At 30.8% G+C, this 20,197-nt stretch overlaps 1 protein-coding gene across 1 annotated transcript; it reads left to right on the forward strand.

Moving 5' to 3' along the window:
• The first annotated feature begins 2,380 nt into the window (after positions 1-2,380).
• Positions 2,381-3,867, forward strand: LOC108197690 (AT-hook motif nuclear-localized protein 20). The gene has a single exon (XM_017365380.2). The coding sequence runs from the start codon at positions 2,791-2,793 to the stop codon at positions 3,634-3,636; it is 846 nt and encodes a 281-aa protein (XP_017220869.1). The 5' UTR covers positions 2,381-2,790; the 3' UTR covers positions 3,637-3,867.
• The last annotated feature ends 16,330 nt before the right edge of the window (positions 3,868-20,197 follow it).

The following is a 20,197-nucleotide window of genomic DNA, read 5'->3' on the forward strand; positions in this document are numbered from 1 at the left end:
TATTTTTTTTCCCTTCCGGACATATTGTTTAAATAGTTATCTTACGACGGAAATTAAATCTCTGATTTTTCTTTAAATTTTTAATTTTTTCTCCGGACATATTGTTTGAATAACTATCTTTTAAACAGTTATCTTGCAACATTTTATGACAAAAACTTAATATGGGAATTCTCGTGACGGGTTTTTTACGAACTATGTTTGTGTATTTTATTTTAATTTTTTTTTCATAATAGTTTATTTTGGATACTTAAACTTGCAAAGGAAAACATATGACAATTTGCTTCACGGAAGAAACTCATTTTATTTTATTTGTCGGTATTAAAATTTTAATACTAAAATATTATATACGCGACGGAAACGATTCCACTAATATGCCATATGTTTGTGACTGAACATATGCTGATTTTAATATTCTGTCATACGTATTTCATAAAACCCAATTTTATTGTAATAAATATTAATTAATTTAGCTAAGTATTATATTCAAAATAATTTTTTGATATCTTGATAACGTTGGATTTGAGAAAATACTCTACAAATTTATCATAAATCAAGAATCATCTATAATCTTTATTCATTTGAGGTTATTTTGTTTTGCATGCACTTTGTCATATACGGATTTGTGTATTGAGTACCGGAAAATCTCTCATAATTCAAGAATGATCAATCATTTTTATTCATGTAAAATTATTTTATTTTTCAAGACACTTTGTCATAGACGAACCTGTGTATTGAGGAGAGGCGTCTTACTCAACTTTGCATTTTTTTTTTACAGATGGTGAGTGTATTGAGTATTAAGAACGTACGTGCCTCACTCAACTTTTCTCTCAAATATAATAAGATAATATAAATATTTACATTATCTATTATAATTTATGTGATCTCGTTAGTTTGAGAATACTCGTGAATGCGATTTTAGTGAATTCAAACCTTTTGAATACTTGGTTTATGTGATAATTAAATGGTCATTTATTTGACAAATTAAAAAATGAAAAAAAATCAACAAATCATTGCACTAATCTTTTAAAAATTATAGAATGAAATATGAATGCATGCTATTCTTTTAAATAAAATGTCCCACTTAAAATAATTTCTATATTTATCATAACATGTTAAACTCAAGTCATACAAGATCTCCAACTATATTATATTAGAATGAGAGTGTTCCACGGCGCACACATTGCGACATACAATGCACAATCTCAAAAACCATATCCTTTAATCAATCACACAATAACTCTTCGCTCTCGTATGTTACCCTCCGTCCCCTTTTACATGTTATTTTGCTTTTCGAAGAGTCAAATTGATCAAGTTTTGACTAAACATTACTCCCTCCGTCCCCCTGAGTTGTATACATTGGGGGACGGGGACGCGGCACGGACTTTAATGTCCTGCAAAGTGTAGTTTTGCAATTTATTTTAAAATTTTTCTTTTCTAAATTAAAATTTGGATGTTATATTTTTATACAGAAAAAGAAAATCTCAAAAATAAGTTACGGAACTATATTTTATAAGAGTATTGAAATGTGTGTCAAGCAGTTAAAAAGAAACGTATAGAATTAAATGGGACAGAGGGAGTACAAATTATCTATACATTATTTTTGAAATCTGAAAGTTACATATTAAAATAGATAAAATACACCATCTAATGATATAATTTTTATTATTTTTCTTAATTATCTAATATATGTAAATTTCAGTTAAAATATAATGAATTTGACTGGTCAAAAGTCAAAATAGACATGTAAAAGGAGACGGAGGGAGTATATCATCTTGTTTGAAACATCGATCAGGTGTACAAAGATTTGTTCTTAGATTACATTCAGAAGGTTTCATTATTTTCATTTCGGACCAAGTTAGCCCACAACCAAAGACCGACAACTTTTTAAATTAAATCGGCCGTTTCGAGATTAATCCTTTTTATTTCTTATACCAACATTGCAAAATAGCAAGTATCTACAAGTACTTCTAATATGACGACGAAGTAGCTCTTTTTCATTCTAAAATCAGTATTTTTAATGGAAGCATGACATATTTTCCCACTTTGGCAAACTCTTCCCTCCAAATTCATTACTATCTCTCAATCTGTCCATCTCGGGCCGCCCTGCTTTTGTTATCGAGACAACGACGTGCAACCTACCTTGGGAGGAGCATGGGACCCACAAAAACCCTAAAAGTTTTATAGAGCAAAACAAGAGCTAAAAACCAAAACTCCCCAATAAGCAAACAAATTAGCTCATCAAATCAAAGAAACCAAGACCATTTCCATGTACAATAATACCAACCCTACATACAAACACTATTGTTTTAACATTTTTTAATATTCTAACCGACTGTATATGTTTGTATCACCATAGTGCCCTACAATATTTTTGTCTTAGCTTTAGCCCAATAGTATATATAGCCTGGTGTGCCTTTACACTTTAATTTCTCTTTAGGTGCTCATAAGTGATTCTATTAACCCATTATCAATTACACAGCTTTTGCATCTCACCTTACTTTGTTCTCTTAGCTCTAATCTATAAGTACTAATTAATCCTCTACTTTCTTAACTTTCTCTCTGTTTCTGTTATCTTTCTGTATCTTAGTTATCATCATACTTCATCCTCCAAACTATTGCATCTAATTCTCTCCTTTACTTTCCCTTATTCATTTCATAATCATAAAATATATATTTGTTCAGCATTCGAGATTGTTGTTGCTGTTTCTTCCCTCTAGGTCAAGAAATTAACGATTTTTTTTCGTTTTGAGTTGATTGCTCGGTAAAATTAAAGCCGTTTTTGTTGTAGTGATGGCGAATCCGTGGTGGACGGGGCAGGTAGGGTTGCTTCCGGGGATGAATCCCGGAGGCTCCCCGCTTATGCTAAACAACAAAACGCAACAAGATGTGGCGATTAATAATAATAATAGCGGTGGTGATGAGGAAGATGAAGATAGAGATAATTGCGATGATCCCAACGAAGGAGCTGTCGTGGTGGGATCTCGTAGACCTAGAGGCCGGCCTCCAGGTTCGAAGAACAGACCTAAACCGCCGATAATCGTGACACGTGACAGCCCTAATTCGCTTCGCAGCCACGTCATGGAGATCGCAAGCGGAACCGACGTGGCAGAAAGTATAGCTCAATTCTCTCGGAGGCGACAGCGTGGCGTTTGTGTGTTGAGTGGGAGTGGCTCGGTAGCTAATGTGACTCTGCGGCAGCCAGCCGCGCCTGGCGCGGTGATTGCGCTTCAAGGAAGGTTCGAGATTCTGTCCCTCACAGGCGCGTTTTTGCCTGGGCCAGCCCCGCCTGGATCGACGGGGCTGACCGTCTACTTGGCAGGAGGCCAAGGCCAAGTAGTAGGAGGGAGTGTCGTGGGGTCCCTTGTGGCCGCGGGACCCGTTATGGTCATAGCGGCCACTTTCACTAATGCAACTTACGAAAGACTACCGCTGGAAGAGGATGAGGAGGAGGGAATTGTAGCTGGAAACGGCGGCGCTTCGCCACCCGATATCGGAAGCAGTGGACAGCATTCGGGCTTGCCTGATCCATCGGGTCTTCCGGTTTACAATATTCAGGCGAATCTGGCACCGAATGGTGGACAAATGAGTTCTCATGATGCGTATGCTTGGGCTCATGCATCTCGGCCGGCCTATTGAGATTGATTTTTCCAAAAAAAAAAAAAAAAAAATCGGAAAATTAAGGTAATTAAATTAGTGAATAATTAAGTTGGTGTTTTGTGTTACGAATGTGAGAAATTAAGTTGAAACAAGTTTGTGTGTTTATATGTAGGCCAGAAGAGTGATGTGTAGAAGAGCAAACACAGTCTTTAATTTTTACATATGTAAATATTCAACTTAATTATCTGTTCTCTTGATTGCACTTTGTGTTGGCAATAAAATGTTGTTTCTTTAAAATATTGTTTTATAGGATGATGGATTAAGTTATCATATACACAATCTGTTTATCACAGAGTAAACATGAAAATATGTTGAGCAAAGCATAAAGAATGAATGATGAAGAATGTGAGCTGTTAGTCTATTGGGTTTCATATCCTAGGATTTCATTATTGTAAGAATTAACAACTTTTGAAGCTGTTAATTAGAATATTTAAGTAATACATTATTGTACTTGTTCAGATTTCTGTCACTAAATTAAAGGGATGATCACACTTCTTCCTCTCTTCTGGTGTTATATTAGCACAGCCTTCGCTAAATATATTTTTAATTTACGAGGATTGATGTGATCTCGTTATATATTAGTTTACAACTTCAGGTAGTCGGACTATTTTCGTCTTAAAAACTTTAGAAACGAACTTGTTTTATGCCTATCTAGCTAGTGACGTACTGTTCTTCGCTAACACTTGAGACTTTTGCCGAGGAATTATATATTAGCTAAGCTAAAGTAAATTAGGGTTTCAACGAAACTAGAAATAATTAAAACAATACTCTTCCTATTCAATACGTATCCCATTTTAATTAATATTTGACTTTTCAATACGTATGTTAACTATTAAGGTGTTTAAAATATAGTAGTTACGTCCTGAACAAATTTAATTTTTTTTTGAAATTAAAATTTAGATTCTGGATTTTTATTTGATTTAAATTTTATTAACAATAATTATAATCTACTTATCTACTTATTATATTATATATATAGTAGCCCAACACGTTCGTGTCAAGCCTCCCTCCTGAGCAAATAAATTACCAGCTCCGAACCCGAGCCTAACTCCGAACCTAACTTCTTCTCACATATATAAAAAAATGTTTTTCTTAGGAATTGAACCCAAGACCTCTCCAACACAATTACACCACTTAAACCACTTGAGCTACACAATCAATTAGTTTTTTATTCAAAAGCATTAATCACATACATTAAAACTGTTGTATTTATATTATTTTCAATGTCTTATTTATTTGAGATAGGTTATTATTTGAGTTAAGTCTCATATGTTGTTTGCATGATAGATTAATATCTGTAAATTAATTATTTGCGTGAATAAATTTAAAATTTAAAAAGAATCTGAACAATCGGGCTCGAACTGTGATTCAGATTTCTAAAAATAAATATAATTTTTATTCAAATAAAATTAAGATTTCAGTGAGCATCTTTAAAAAGAAAAATTGATGGACTTTCAACATGGACTATGTCATATTAATGTTTTTAAAAAAATTATAGATATAAGAATAGTGACAAAGACATTATAATTTATATTCAAATAAAATTGAGATTTCAGTGAGCATCTTTAAAAAGAAAAATTGATGGACTTTCAACATGGACTATGTCATATTATTTTTTTTAAAAAAATTATAGATATAAGAATAATGACAAAGACATCAAATTTGGTGTTAGAAAATATATCTAAATGATGTACTTTTGATGATATATTCATTTGAAATATTATGACTTGTGATATAAAGGTTAATTTAGGGTAATTCTATATTGTTAGTCAAAAGTCAACCAAATTATAATAAAAAACATTTATGTGACTTACTAAAAATAATTGAGTTATAAATTTTACTTGGTTAAAATAAAATAATGCAGAGAAATAAGTTAAATAAAATGATTCAAACTACAATTAAATTAATTAATCATCTACAAATTAAACTAATAAAATATTATTAATTCTGAACCGGATAATCCGACGCGATATGGTGAAAACTAATATCTGACTAAACGGGACTAAAAAAAGAATAATTTTCCTATAATCCAGAATATCGAGTACCTGCTTTGGTCTTTAACAATTGAACATGATATGCTACATTTCTCACCTTAAGAAATACGAGTATCAACATATTTAAAAATGTGAGTTTGCACAAAGCTATAAACGTAATTACACGACTAATTAAACTAATGTTATTATGAACTTCATTGGTATCTACTCTCTTTTTGCTATTTGAAATTTCAGCATTTTGAAATCTAAGACATTGAATTAGTATATAATTGATATGAAAATTAAAAGGGTAAGCCACATCAAAGGTGTCAAAAATTTTGTGGGTAAAATTATAAGGTTAGTAGTTCAATCGATGCTTTTATAATAAAATAAGTATGAGTGTTTTTTCATAAAACACATGTTACAAATTCTATTTATATGTGTGCAAAATATGCTAAAAGAGAATGTGTTTGATGATTTGCCCTATCATGTATCGCTTAACTATTACACAAACCCGCGCTCAAGAAAGAAGAAATAAATTTAAAACAGCGCGGACCACACATCTTCATCTAATCATGATTTTGGATATCGTAATTCACATATCAAGAATAAGTTTTCAACAAAATCATGTTTTTTTTGTCAGGTCACATCATGTTATATCAGATGAAATAATCTAATTTTCAACAATAAATTACAGATTCTATTGATGAGGTATAATATAGTTAATATCTAAAGGTAAAATCAATTTGAGATCTAAGACATTGAAGTACTATATAATTGATATAAAAAATAAAAGGGTAAGCCACATCAAAGGTGTCAGAATTTTTTTTGGGTACAATTATAAGGTTAGTAGTTCAATTGATGTTTTTATAATAAAATATGGTATGGGTTTTTTTACATACAACATATGTTTCAATTTCTATTTGTACAAAATGTGTGCAACATATGTTATAAAATAATGTGTTGATGATCTGCCCCATCATCACCATGTATCACTTAACTATTACGCAAACCTATGATAAAAAAGAAGAAATAAAATTAAAACAACGCGGACCACACATCTTCATTTAATCATGATTTAGGATATCGTAATTCACATATTAAGAACAAGTTTTCATCAAAATCATGTTAAAATAGATGAAATGATTTAATAATTTTCAACAATAAATTACAAATACTTTTAATGAGGTATAATATATTTAAAATCTAAAAAATCAACATTAATTTCAAATATAATTTTGAACATGTAGATAATATGATAGTGGACTCTATATCCTAACGAATCTGAATATAGAATAATCAGTTCAAATGGAGTTTTTGATCCATTTTTTTTAATAATATGGTACTTATTGTTACTATTAATATTATTAGGTTGCAAATATTACATTTTTATATTTACATATTTTGTCAAAGAATAAAACGTAATAGTTACATTCGAAATAATATGATGACACATGAATATTATTTATGATACAAACACGAACTAGGCCCGTGCCTCGCACGGGCTTTTATGCTAGTTATACTTATATGTGATAGTTTTACTATTTTGAAATACGAATCACAAGTCTAATGAATTCTAACCGTATTTTAAGGCTAATGGTTGTCTTTACATTTGATTAATGATCGATCGCCATCAAAAATTTGATTGATTCTTTAATTAATTCGATGATCTAAATTAAATTTATTATTATTTATTTAAAATTATGAATTAAACACCTTTTAACTTTTAAAGTTTCAATCTGATTTTTGAAGGTGACAATAAAGAAATAAAAGTTGTCTAGTTTGACAAAAATAATAAAATTATGATTAATTTATCTAAAAATATAAATTGAACTCTAATGAATATTAAATAAAATAATAAATTAGGGCAACAGATCGAGGGATGTCTTCATGTCTACACTAGAATGAAAAAGAAAAATAAATAAATTACGAGATGTTAGATACGACATGCTTGATAGTTCGTTATCCAACAGAAAAATGATTTTGTCCTTGTAAGCACCCCATCCACTCGTTTTTAATATACAGCAGTGCCCCGTCCATATATCCACTTATATTTATTCCAAGAACAACAAGCATTATTAATTAATCATCAATATATATATATATAAAGGAGGATGCGGGCGTCTCTAGAATTGTTCGATTCAGTCTTCTGATTTTTCTTAAATTTCGGATAGAAAATATAGTTATAATTCAAAAATTCAGGTTTAAGAATTCTAAAAGTAATACAACTCTTTTCTTATCAAATTCTAAACATGATACAATTCTTTTCTTATTTAGTATTTCTTATTGAATTCTAAAGATAAGACAATTCTTTTCTTATTTAGTAATCCTAATAGAAATAGGATTATATTTATTCAAACTAACAAAATCATAGATAAAATACAATTTATATTTAAGATTTGTAAGGTAATACGTACAATTTATATTATTGATTTACTCTTATAATTTTCTTAATTTTCGAATAGAAAATAAAGGATTGTAAAGATAATAATCATTAAAAAAACTGATAGCAACAAAAATTAGAACCATAAAAGAATAATAACTTTTAACTAATAAATAGGCATCAAAAAATAAAAAAAATTAACAAATAAAATAATATATAAAAAATAGGAATCATATATTAATTTTATGATAATGTAAATGGGTCTTGATTAGTATTGTGTTTGACGGGCACGGGAGGCGGCCCAAACTAATTTTTATCTAAATAATAATAATTTTTTTATTAGTATTATGTTTGACGGGAAAGTCGCTAAAATAATTTTTATAAAAGAATAATAATTTTTAACTAATAAATTGGAATCAAAAAATAAAAATAATTAACAAATAAAATAATATATAAAAAATAGGTATCATATATTGATTTTATGATAATGTAAATGGTTCTTGATCAGTATATCGTTTGACGGGCACGGGAGGCAGCCCAAACTAATTTTTATCCAAATAATAATAAATTTTCTATTAGTATTATGTTTGACGGTAAAGTCGCTAAAATAATTTTTTATCTATGTTATAATATATTTTTTTGTTACACAATTTAAAATAATCTCTAATTTTGTCATAATTAGAATAATTTTTATTAGTATTGTGTTTGACACTAAAACGACTCAAACTAATATCTAAATTATACTTCCTCCATCCCATTTTAAGTGTCCTGTTTAACTTTTGAATGGTTAAATTGACCAAATTTTAACTGAGATTTACACATATAATATAATTTTTAAAAGTAAAAAAAATTATGTCATTATAAAATACATACAATATACTATAAAATGTAATTTTTAGTTTTTCAAAATAATAATGAATTTGTTTTTTATGCTTGGTCAAATTTGGTCAATTTGACCGTTATAAGTCAAAACAGGATGCTTAAAATGGGATGGAGGGAGTAATGTTTTGTTATAAGTATTGTGTTTGACAAGAGAGCGACTCAAACTAATTTTGATCTAAATTATAATATTTAATTTATCATAAAAATAATAATTATGGATTAATATTGTTTTTGACGGGAGTGGGGTTCGAACTAATTTTATTATTAGTATTGTGTTTGACAGGATGATCACTTAAACAAATTTTTATATCAATTATAATATTTTTTATTTGTAATATGTTTAATGGGAAGATGACTCAAAATAATTTTTATCCTATTATAATTCTAATTCATATCAAAATTTATCACGCCGCCGCGAAGCGCGATATATAATGGAGGATGCGAGCGTCCTATAATTGCTCGATTCAGTCTTCTGAATTTTCTTAAATTTCGGATAGAAAATATAGTTGTAATTCAAAAAATCAGATTCAAGAATTCTAAAGATGATACAATTCTTTTCTTATTGAATTCTAAAGATGATACAATTCTTTTCTTTTTTATTTAATATTTCTTATTGAATTCTAAAGATGACATAATTCTTTTCTTATTTAGTAATCCTAAAAGAAATAAGATTATGTTTAAAAGAAATCAACTTGAAGGATTTCAAAAGTTAATATAATTCTTTTTTTTTTCAGATTCTAGAGGTAATACAATTTTTTTATTATCTAGGAATGCCAAAAGGAATATGATTATATTTATTTAAACTAATAATCATAGATAAAATACAATTTATATTTAAGATTTGTAAGGTAATACGTACAATTTTTATTTCCGATTTAGTCTTATAATTTTCTTAAATTTCGAATAGAAAATAAAAGATTGTAAAGATAATAATCATTAAAAAACTAATACCAAAAATATTAGAACCATAAAAGAATAATAATTTTAAACTAATAAATAGGAGTCAAAAAATAAAAATAATTAACATATAAAATAATACATATAAAATAGGAATCATATATTGATTTTATGATAATGTTGATTAGTATTGTGTTTGACGGGCACGGGAGGCGGCCCAAACTAATTTTTATCTAAATAATAATAAATTTTCTATTAGTATTATGTTTGACAGGAAAGTGGCTAAAATAATTTTTTATCTATGTTATAGTATATATTTTTGTTAAAACGGGACCACAGTTCAAAATACTTTTTGTCCAATTATAATCTTTAATTTTATCATAATTAGAATAATTTTTATTAGTATGTGTTTGGCAATAAAGCGACTCAAACTAATATCTAAATTATAATGTTTTGTTATTGGTATTGTGTTTGATAAGAGAGCGGCTCAAACTAATTTTGATCTAAATTATAGTATTTAATTTTATCATAAAAATAATAATTATGGATTAATATTGTCTTTGACGGGAAGGAGGTTCAAACTAATTTTATTATTAGTATTGTGTTTGACAGGATGACCACTTAAACAAATATTTATACCAATTATAATATTTTTCATTTGTGATATGTTTAACGGAAAGATGACTCAAATAATTTCTATGTTATTATAATACTTATTCATATCAAAATTTATCACGCCGCCGCGAAGCGCGGCTTTTTTCACTAGTTATAAATAACTTCAAATCAATCTAAAACTCCAAACGAAAAGTAATTCGCGAGCTGCTCTGCGCGCAGTTCTAATGATGATTACTTTATAATCTAGCTTTAATTATATATAAATTAACGAAGGTCTCGCAAACATGAAGGGCCCTCTTCACATGAAATCACGTGTCATGGTGCTTAAACAATCACTAATTATGAATCACCCTTTGTTTTAACTTTAATACAACATTCCAACGCTAAAGTCGTAGTGTTCTGGACCCTCTATTTGTTCAATAATTGTTCAACGTTTTGGATTAAAGAAATCAACAATGAGACATATTCACCCAATTAACAAGTGGCCTCGTTTGGACCACTTGCAGATGAGTGCAGATTAGATTAAATTAATCCAAGTCGTACATCACCATGAAAGCAAGCGAATCCACTAATTATGGATTAATGAAATTCAGACCGCTAATTAGTATTTAATTACTGGCAAACATTGAAATCAGTGGTGGGGGCTGCAATATTATTATAAATGTCATCAGCAGTGGTAAATTATCTGCTCTAACAACTATTTGTCGTTTTTGTTAATTTCAACTCTGTGTTTTGATGACTTGATGGTGCGATCCAATCGATCAGTTGCTGATTGCACTACCTGTTTTGTGGACTACTCCGACTTAACTTCATACTCAGTAATCAGATATGATCTAGAGGGTAAGATAACGGGTGTGATTATGTAAAGGACCTTCTCATGATGCAGCAAACAAACCGAGCACAACATGTAAAGTAATTATAGGGGAATAAGGGGTGCCACCGTGCCTGGTGAATGCCCTCCGGAATCTGAATTTAAGAGTCATTTGGACGAGTTTAAAATAAGTGTTTCTTGCTTAAAATAAAAAAGTAGATTAGAAGTTAGAAACAAGTTAAAACTTATAAATAATTAAAGTGTTTGGAAAATAAATAGAAGCCGTGAAACAAAAGTTAGCGATCCTAACTTTTAACAAGTGTCATGGTTGTCACGGCGCTCGACTAGTCGACGACTAGTCGAGCAGTCGAGAATGGGAAGTCGACTAGAGAAAAACTCATATTTCGTCTGACTTGTCGACTGACTGGTCGATTGGGCGACTAGTCGAGTCGACTAGTCACTTGGATCCTCGACTGGTTTTAAAATTGACCCAAACTTGGTCAAAACTCGGTCAAGATCGAGCTGAACTTGTTTTAACCTATAAAACATATCTTCAACCTTAATTACATCATATAACAGCTACCAGCGACGACTAGTTCACTGCGTTTGTTTTCCACTAGTTCACTGCCCAGATGTGCAGATTGCAGAGTCAAAATTCTGCGGTTTTATAATCTGCAGGTTTTGCATTCCGCTGCTGAATGTTCTTAATTAACTCTGCAGTTAATTGTGTTTGGCATGTTTTATATAATTGTTAGGTCCAAAGTATCGTAGAAGGGGGGGTTGAATACGATACTCACTACAATTTGAAATTCTTTCGAATCTTGCGGATAAATAAATTGCAGTCCTGTAATGGGTTTCGTGTTCCGGATATTTATTGGGTCAGTTTCTGAGGATATGAAAATATTAAACCAACACACAATATTTTCCAAGGTATATCCGTATATTGATAAATACCTCGAAGGTGCTATAAATCCAAACCCGAAGGTTGGCTGCAGAGACTACAATACACTCTACACACAAACGCCTATCAAAACAGATCTTCTATCTAAGCTCTCGTATGTGTGTAGTGTGTGCACTTTACAAAGTGTGTAATGTGGGTAGTTGTAGTTGTATATTCAAAATGAAACACAAAGCCTCTATTTATAGACTTGGGATTCAACACTCAGCTGGTGCTTGTTCTTGGCGCAAGGAAGCTTTCAACCAATCAGAACAAAGCTTCCTCGTTCCTTGTATTAGCTTCCTTGCTCCAATCTACCTTGCTCCTCCTTCAACTTGCACCAAAACAATTCAGAAGAAATGTTTACATGATTTAAATGGCGCAAGGAAGAAATAAGAATTGGAAATTCCTTCCTCGTTCCAGTTAAATCAATTTAACAGAATTGTTTAATAAACTGGCGCAAGCAAACCAATATCTTCCTTGTTCCAATTGGCGCAAGGAAGACAATTCCTTCCTTGTTCCAATTGGCGCAAGGAAGAAGTGGCTGGATGATGAATTTGGCGCAAGGAAGAATTATAATTAATAATTCTTTCCTTGTTCCATTCTTGGCGCAAGGAGGAATTATAAATAATAATTTCTTCCTTGTTCCATTCTTGGCGCAAGGAAGAATTAAAATAATTAATTCCTTCCTTGTTCCATTCCTTCCTTGTTCTTTTCTAGCTTGCTCCATTTCTTCCTTGTTCCTCTCTAGCTTGCTCCATTTCTTCCTTGTTCCTCCTTCAACTTGCGCCAAAACAATTGTTGAATTCGTTTTAGTGGCGCAAGGAAAGAATAAAAGTCAGAGGTTCCTTCCTTGTTCCAACCAAAACAATTCAACAGAATTGTTTAAGTTGATTCTAATATATTTTGGCGCAAGGAAGTCTTTTGAATAAATCAAAAGCTTCCTTGTTCCTCCTTTAATATCATGTGGCGCCAGGAAGATAATTGGCTCCATTTATTCCTTGTTCTAACTTAGAACAATCTAGCACACCTATATATATACATATATGTTACACATATATACATATAAGTGTTTACTAGTTAATTTGGAGGTCGCTTTGCCTTGACTTGATTAAGTTATTCTTGATTGAATCCTTCGAATCCAATTCACACGTACTGACGTCCTGTGTACTGGTCTGGTTCACGAACGACTAATACAGAATTGATTCTCCGTCTTCTTTTCTTGACAACGTACTTAATCAGTCACACCAGACTTGAGTTTTGCTTCAATTTGTTGATTATAAATAACCAACCAAGATATCCTGAAATATCTTGCTTCAGGGGTTGCACTGAAATCTTTCGAGTACTTGGACAACATCTTCATTGCTTCCACAATCTTGAATACTTCAATCTTTATTCTTCACTGAGGCATGAACATATTAATGAACTTCTTCCAGTGAACTTATTCCTTCAAGACTGTAGATGGCTTCTTCAACCTTTGTCTTCGTATCTTCCGATTTCGGTGCAGGCATAGTGTTATTTACTTGTCCTGTTCTATTGTTGAGTTATCATCCCTATGTAACAGATAGAGTTGTCTTTACATTTAGACTTACAATAATTTTTTGTTTTCTGCTCTGTTTTTCAGCATTAGAACTGCAGTGTTTGTTTTACAACTTGCTCTATTTTTCTCTAGTTGTTTTGACCATAATGCATTCTTGTTTGCTATAGCCTACATGTTCCATTATACGGTGTTATTGTAGTCAACTACATTTGGTAGGTAACTAGGTATATACTATCGACTCGCCTCGACTTACCGTCGTGACAATCATGATAAGTGTTTCTCGACTTATTACACAAACAGTACGAATAAGTATTTCTAACTTATAAATCTAGAAGTCGGGCTTTTAAAATGCAGTAAACAAACACCCCCTTAGATTCATCCGGTATAAATTCTTTTAAGAAAGTAATATTAAATTCAATCCTCATAATATTAAATTTACATATATATTGAGATTCATATGTAAATTTTGAGGCCGGGCATTGCAGATGATGACGGCAACATTGACACAAGCGGAGGTGAGGAAGAGAGGTCCGGTACAAATTTCGAAGATCGTTAACTATGCCAATCACCTAATATTAGATCATAAGGTGGTCGTGTGATTAAGGATTAAACTCTTTTATATGTAATTTAATTAACGGCGCAATTTTTGTAACTTTTGTATGATGACAGAGATAAAATTTTGTAATAACGATTACATTTTGTTAATCTTATGTATTAAGTAATTTTTTGTGTTTAATATTTGAGATATGAAATTCTATTTGGTTGCGCGTTTGTGTATATGTAATTCAATTTTGAATAGATTCATGAGTTTGAGTTTATGTTGTGGACATGTGTGTATGTATATTGGACGCCGAAACAATGACATGAAATCGGAAAACAATAGTAGACATTTTTTTTTTGAAAACTCCCAACTTGTAATTTATGACGGACATTTTTGTCCGAAGTTTCTATATCCCAGAAATTAATGACGAATTTTTTTCCCGTTATTTCTAAATGATATAACAAAATTTTGATTGTATTAAATCAACTACCGATGAAAGTGTCTCCTTGTTAATTCAACTTAAAATTTGAGAAATGAATCTCATATTTTAATACAACTAGCTTCTTAACCGCAAAGTACGGATTGCTTTAAATTATTTTATTTAATACATGTTATATCCTTTTGTTCATCTTTTTTAAATTGAAATTTCATATTTATTTATATTTTAAATCATATTATGTTGATATCTATATGTACACATATACTCACTATTATAATATTTAATAAAATATAAATACAAAAAATATATACTATTTAAAATTTTATTATATAATTAAATTACTACTCACCTAAAATAATTGAAAATCTAATATAAAAAATGAAATTCTTGCCGAATCAGAGTCTTTGTCATAAAGTTATTTATATATTTATTATTATTCGAATATAATATATATATATATAATATTTTATTAAATCATAATAATTAAATATTCTAAAAATCGGCCGATTAATCAATATTCAAACATATTTTTAATCCGATTTGGTGAAATTCAGTTAAATCGATGATTAATTGGTCAAAATTGGATTAATCATTCAGGTAGAATACTAAGATTTATATAATTTGTGAGGAAAATTTAAAATTTTAAAAATGATTTTATACATATATTATTTGCATACATAATATCAAATAATTTTAAATAATGATCATGTTAATCATTTCGATTAATCGTCAATTTTTTGATTTTCATTTTTTACGATACGGGATATTTATTTATTTATTAAATCATAATTATAAATATCATATGCATATATGTATTGGAGTTTTAATTATAAAGCAATTAATGTATATTAATGATTAGACATTAATGTCTAATAAATACGTCAGTATTAAAAACCAATAATAACCTTTATATATATAGATATTGTATAATGAGCAAAAGGTAGAGTTGTCATTTTGAATTAAATTACTCAAGTTTGCTCTATTAGATATATAATAGATTATAATTATGTTATAATAACTGAGGAAAGTTAACTTAATAAAATGATAAAAAAAAATCTTTCCTTAATCTATCTTGAAAATTTGGGATCATACTTGATAATATGACGATAATTATGTTGTAATATTAGAATATAACATGGCAATGCTCGGTAAGCAATTTCAGGGACAAGAGTTAAACACAATTTTGGTAATATGGCGGACCGTTTGATAAAGAACACCAAATTTCGGCGTTCTTTATTAAACGGTCTGCTAATAGAGCAGCTTATCAATTAGCTAGAGTCTTGTATTCATTTCCAGATCGAGTGTTTGATCATAGGAGTTCTGTCCCTATATGTGTTAAAAATGTTTTATTGTCTGATTTTGTGACTTAATAAAATCTCCTTGTTTGTCAAAAAAAAAAATGAAAGATATCCATAAATATCTCAGAATTTTTATTCTTTTTGTAATATATTAGAAAAATACAAAGTATTCAAAAATATCTCAAACTAAAGTATCCTTGTTCGAACTATATTTTCCACATCATGAGAACACCCTGGTGGGTGGAATCTCCTCCACGTTCTTCAGGAAATTCATTCAGATCAACGTCTAATTTGACATCATGATTCAAATCAATTTTTAAGTTTGTAATGCTTTTTTCTTCATTTTTGTCTACTCTTTTGTCTTCATTTGCACCCTCCATTATCTAAAAGATGAGTACTTTAAAAAATAAGAATGAAATAGTGTGTAGAACAAGTATACGTATGAGTTTATATGGAAACAGAGAAGGAGATGAAAGAGTTCAGATAGATGACATTAAAGAGAGAGTAACGAGAAAATGAGAAAATTTTATAACAAGTCAAAAAGAATCAATTAAGAATAAGTAGGTGAGTGAAACTAGATTCTTGAGGATAAAAAACGGCTAATAAAGAACGTCTAATATAGTGGAATTGAGGGAATATAATATAGAGATTAGGGGTGATCGCGGTCTGGTTTGGTTCGGGTTGGAGGTAGAACCGGAACCAAACCATACATTAGCGGTTTTTTAAAATCTCAAACCAACCCATGACCCGCAAACCAATTAACTCGGACCAAGCGGTGCGGTTTTTGATGGTTCAGTTAAGCAGATTGATCGGTTTATGACTAAGGCTTATAATCAAAGACGAGGATTTATGAATAATACTAGAAAATAAAGTATCATTTTGTCTCCATTTACACAATTTCATGTAGTTAAATTAAAATACAAACTTTAGTGTAATAAAATGCATAAACTTGAATCGAAGTCGTGGATTACTGAATTGATATGACTTGTAGTTGGTATTGATAAGGTAAGTAACTAAACAACAGCCTAGCAATTATAAACTAAAAAAATGAATATATTTATATAAAATTAATATTATATATATAATATTAAATATTTATATTATATATATAAATACGCGGTTCGGTTTTATAACGGGTTGATTTAATATAAAACCGAAACCAACCCACAAACCACGGTTTTTTAAATTAGTCGAACCGAAACCGTAAACCTCATTTCGGTTTCGGTTTGGATCGGATTAATATCGGATTGGTTTATGCGGATTTTGCGGTTTAAACCAGACCGTGATTACCCCTAATAGAGATATTTATGGATATATGTGACAATTTTAACATGAAAAAAAAAAATTTGTTCAAGTTTGTAGGAAATTTAATCCCCACATCAATCTCAACCCTCTCATAAGTCATAAGAATCATTTTTCATTATTACACGTCATCATACCAAGTTACCAACACCCACATATCAGTCACCTTTGTCCAATGTGTTTTCGCCGATAGGTGTGCTAAATCAAGTCTTAAATCCAAAAATAGGGAATATGGGATAAAATTGCACTCCAACACTATGCTAGTGATGTGCTAAATCACTAGCACAAGCCTCCCCTTCCCTATTTTTAGAATATGCTAGCCACTTCTAAACTATTTTTATCATTAAAATATTCATTTCTCTCTCTCCTTCACATCATTTCCTTCTCTTTTTTCCCTCTCTCCTCCACTATTTAATATTATTATAGTAATAGGGAATGGATATAGGGAGTACTATTGGAGCTCATGTGCTAAATCTTGTGCTAAATCACTAAGACATATTATTTTATAATATTTTTAGGGAACCTCTTAGCATAGTGTTGGACTTGCTCTTAATGCGTGAAGATTGAAATTAAGAGTGAATTTTTAAGTCCCCGCCAAGTCTAGTTTAGCAGGCTGGATCGCTTCTGTAAAAGAAGTACGGGCCTTAAGGCCCAAATTCAACATTATAAATCAGTTTTCCCTCTGTTGTTTCAACGAAAAGCCCAGATGAAAATCTTAGCCCGCCCAGAATCCATCATGCTTTATCCGGACAAACTTTTCTACTTCATTCTCATAGTTTTGGATCCGAACGCATTTTTTTTTTTTTTTGCTAAATGATCCGAACGTATTCTTCTACTAATTTATCTTGTTACATATAAATTTACGTGGTCAAATTTATCCGTTTTTAATTGTAGTGAAAATAAGTCATTTCAAATATATATATCCTACCTTTTTTTAACTTTAAACATGACTTATTTTAGTATTAAGCGACTTTCTAATTTATTAAAAATAAAAAAGTTCAGTTCAAAGTCGAAAATAACCTAAAATTAAAGATTTTAGATTTGCAAATTAAACAAGCTCTTTTTTTTCTAAAGCAGGCTCTTAGTATTATCATTCGCGTGCTTCCGAAACTGGCAGCGACATGTAATTAGTGATAAATTGCAGATATGGATGCGGAATATATGAAGAATCAATGTAAAACTACTAATCTATGGAGAGTTTATACAGTAAACTTGAAGGTGTTAACAATGGTGATTACAGCTCTACATACTTGAGAAACAAAGAGTACAAACTAAACTGTAAATCTTAAGCTACAAGAAATGAATGTCTAGTTGTTATATAGGCATATGGACTAACTGACTACTCTAACAGAACCCAGCTGTCAACTCTGTAACAAAACCACTACTGCTATGCTGAGCTGGACTAACTATATCAGCTGTATTCTCAATATCCCCCCTCAAGATGGGAGTAGGAACCATTCCCAGCTTGGATAATAGAGAATTAAAGTGAACAGAAGGTCCAACTTTAGTCAGAACATCAGCTAGCTGGGATTTAGTTGGCAAGTATGTCAGTTGAAGTAAACCTTCCAAAACCTTGTCTCTAGTAAAGTGGCAATCCAACTCAATATGTTTTGTACGCTCATGAAACACTGGATTCTTAGCGATATGTAAAGCAGACTGGTTATCACAATGTAAAGTCACAGGCTTAAGATCACGAACATCCAGTTCCTCAAGTAAACGAACTGCCCAAGTAACTTCTGCAGCAGCTGAGGCCATTGCTCTATACTCAGCTTCTGCTGAAGATTTAGAAATGGTGTGTTGTTTTTTTGATTTCCAAGTAACAGGAGACTGTCCTAACAGAAGTACATAACCAGTAACTGAACGTCTTGAATCAATACACGAAGCCCAATCAGCATCTGAAAAAGCTTGCAATGTTAATTGATCAGTAGCTCTTAATAGAATCCCTTGATAAATTGTCCCAGCCAAATAACGAATTGTGTGATGAAGAGCTGCTAAATGAGTGTCCTTTGGAGCATGCATGTACTGGCTCAAGGTTTGAACAGTGTAAGATAAATCTGGCCTAGAATTGGTCAAGTAATTTAACTTCCCAACTAGAGACCGATATTTCTCAGGATTAGAAATGAGTTTGCCATCATCCTGAGACAATTTCAAATGTACTGGTAAAGGAGTACAATTTGTCCGTGCACAATCAATCTCAGCTTCTTCAATAATCTCTTTGGCAAACTTTTGTTGACTCAAAATAATTCCTTCTGCAGTATGAGTAACCTGGATGCCTAAAAAATAATTCAGTTCCCCCAGATCCTTGATACCAAACTGAGTATCCAAATGTAACTTCAAACTTTCAACTGCTGATAAATCATCACCAGTAAGAACTACATCATCAACATAAACAGCTGCAATGCAAACTTTACCATTGTTTCTTCGAATAAACAGACTATAGTCATTTTTGGATTGTTGAAACCCTTGACATATCAATTCTTCAACCAATTTTCCATGCCACTCTCGAGATGCTTGTTTCAAGCCATATATCGACTTTCGAAGTAGACAAACCAAATTTTCAGGATTAGGCAAGCCTTCTAGGACACACATATATACCTCTTGTTTCAATGTACCATGCAAAAATGCATTATTCACATCTAGTTGGTGCAATTTCCACTTCTTTGAGGCTGCAACTGATAATAGAATTCTCACAGTACTCATCTTAATAACAGGAGAAAATGTCTCCTCATAGTCCACACCAAACTTTTGATTATATCCTTTAGCAACTAAACGAGCTTTGCACCTTTCTAAACTTCCATCAGATTTTAATTTGACTTTGAAAACCCATCTGGAACCGATTGCTTTCTTGTTTGGTGGAAGAGAAACAAGATCCCAAGTATGATTAGCATGCAAAGCATCTAACTCTTTTTTCATTGCCTCAAC

Source organism: Daucus carota, chromosome 8 (genome assembly GCF_001625215.2).
Source record: "Daucus carota subsp. sativus chromosome 8, DH1 v3.0, whole genome shotgun sequence".
NCBI classification, from domain to species: Eukaryota; Viridiplantae; Streptophyta; class Magnoliopsida; order Apiales; family Apiaceae; genus Daucus; species Daucus carota.

Coding starts and splice junctions, on each gene's coding strand:
- LOC108197690 (XM_017365380.2), top strand. CDS start 2,791: ATGGCGAATCCGTGGTGGACGGGGCAGGTAGGGTTGCTTCCGGGGATG.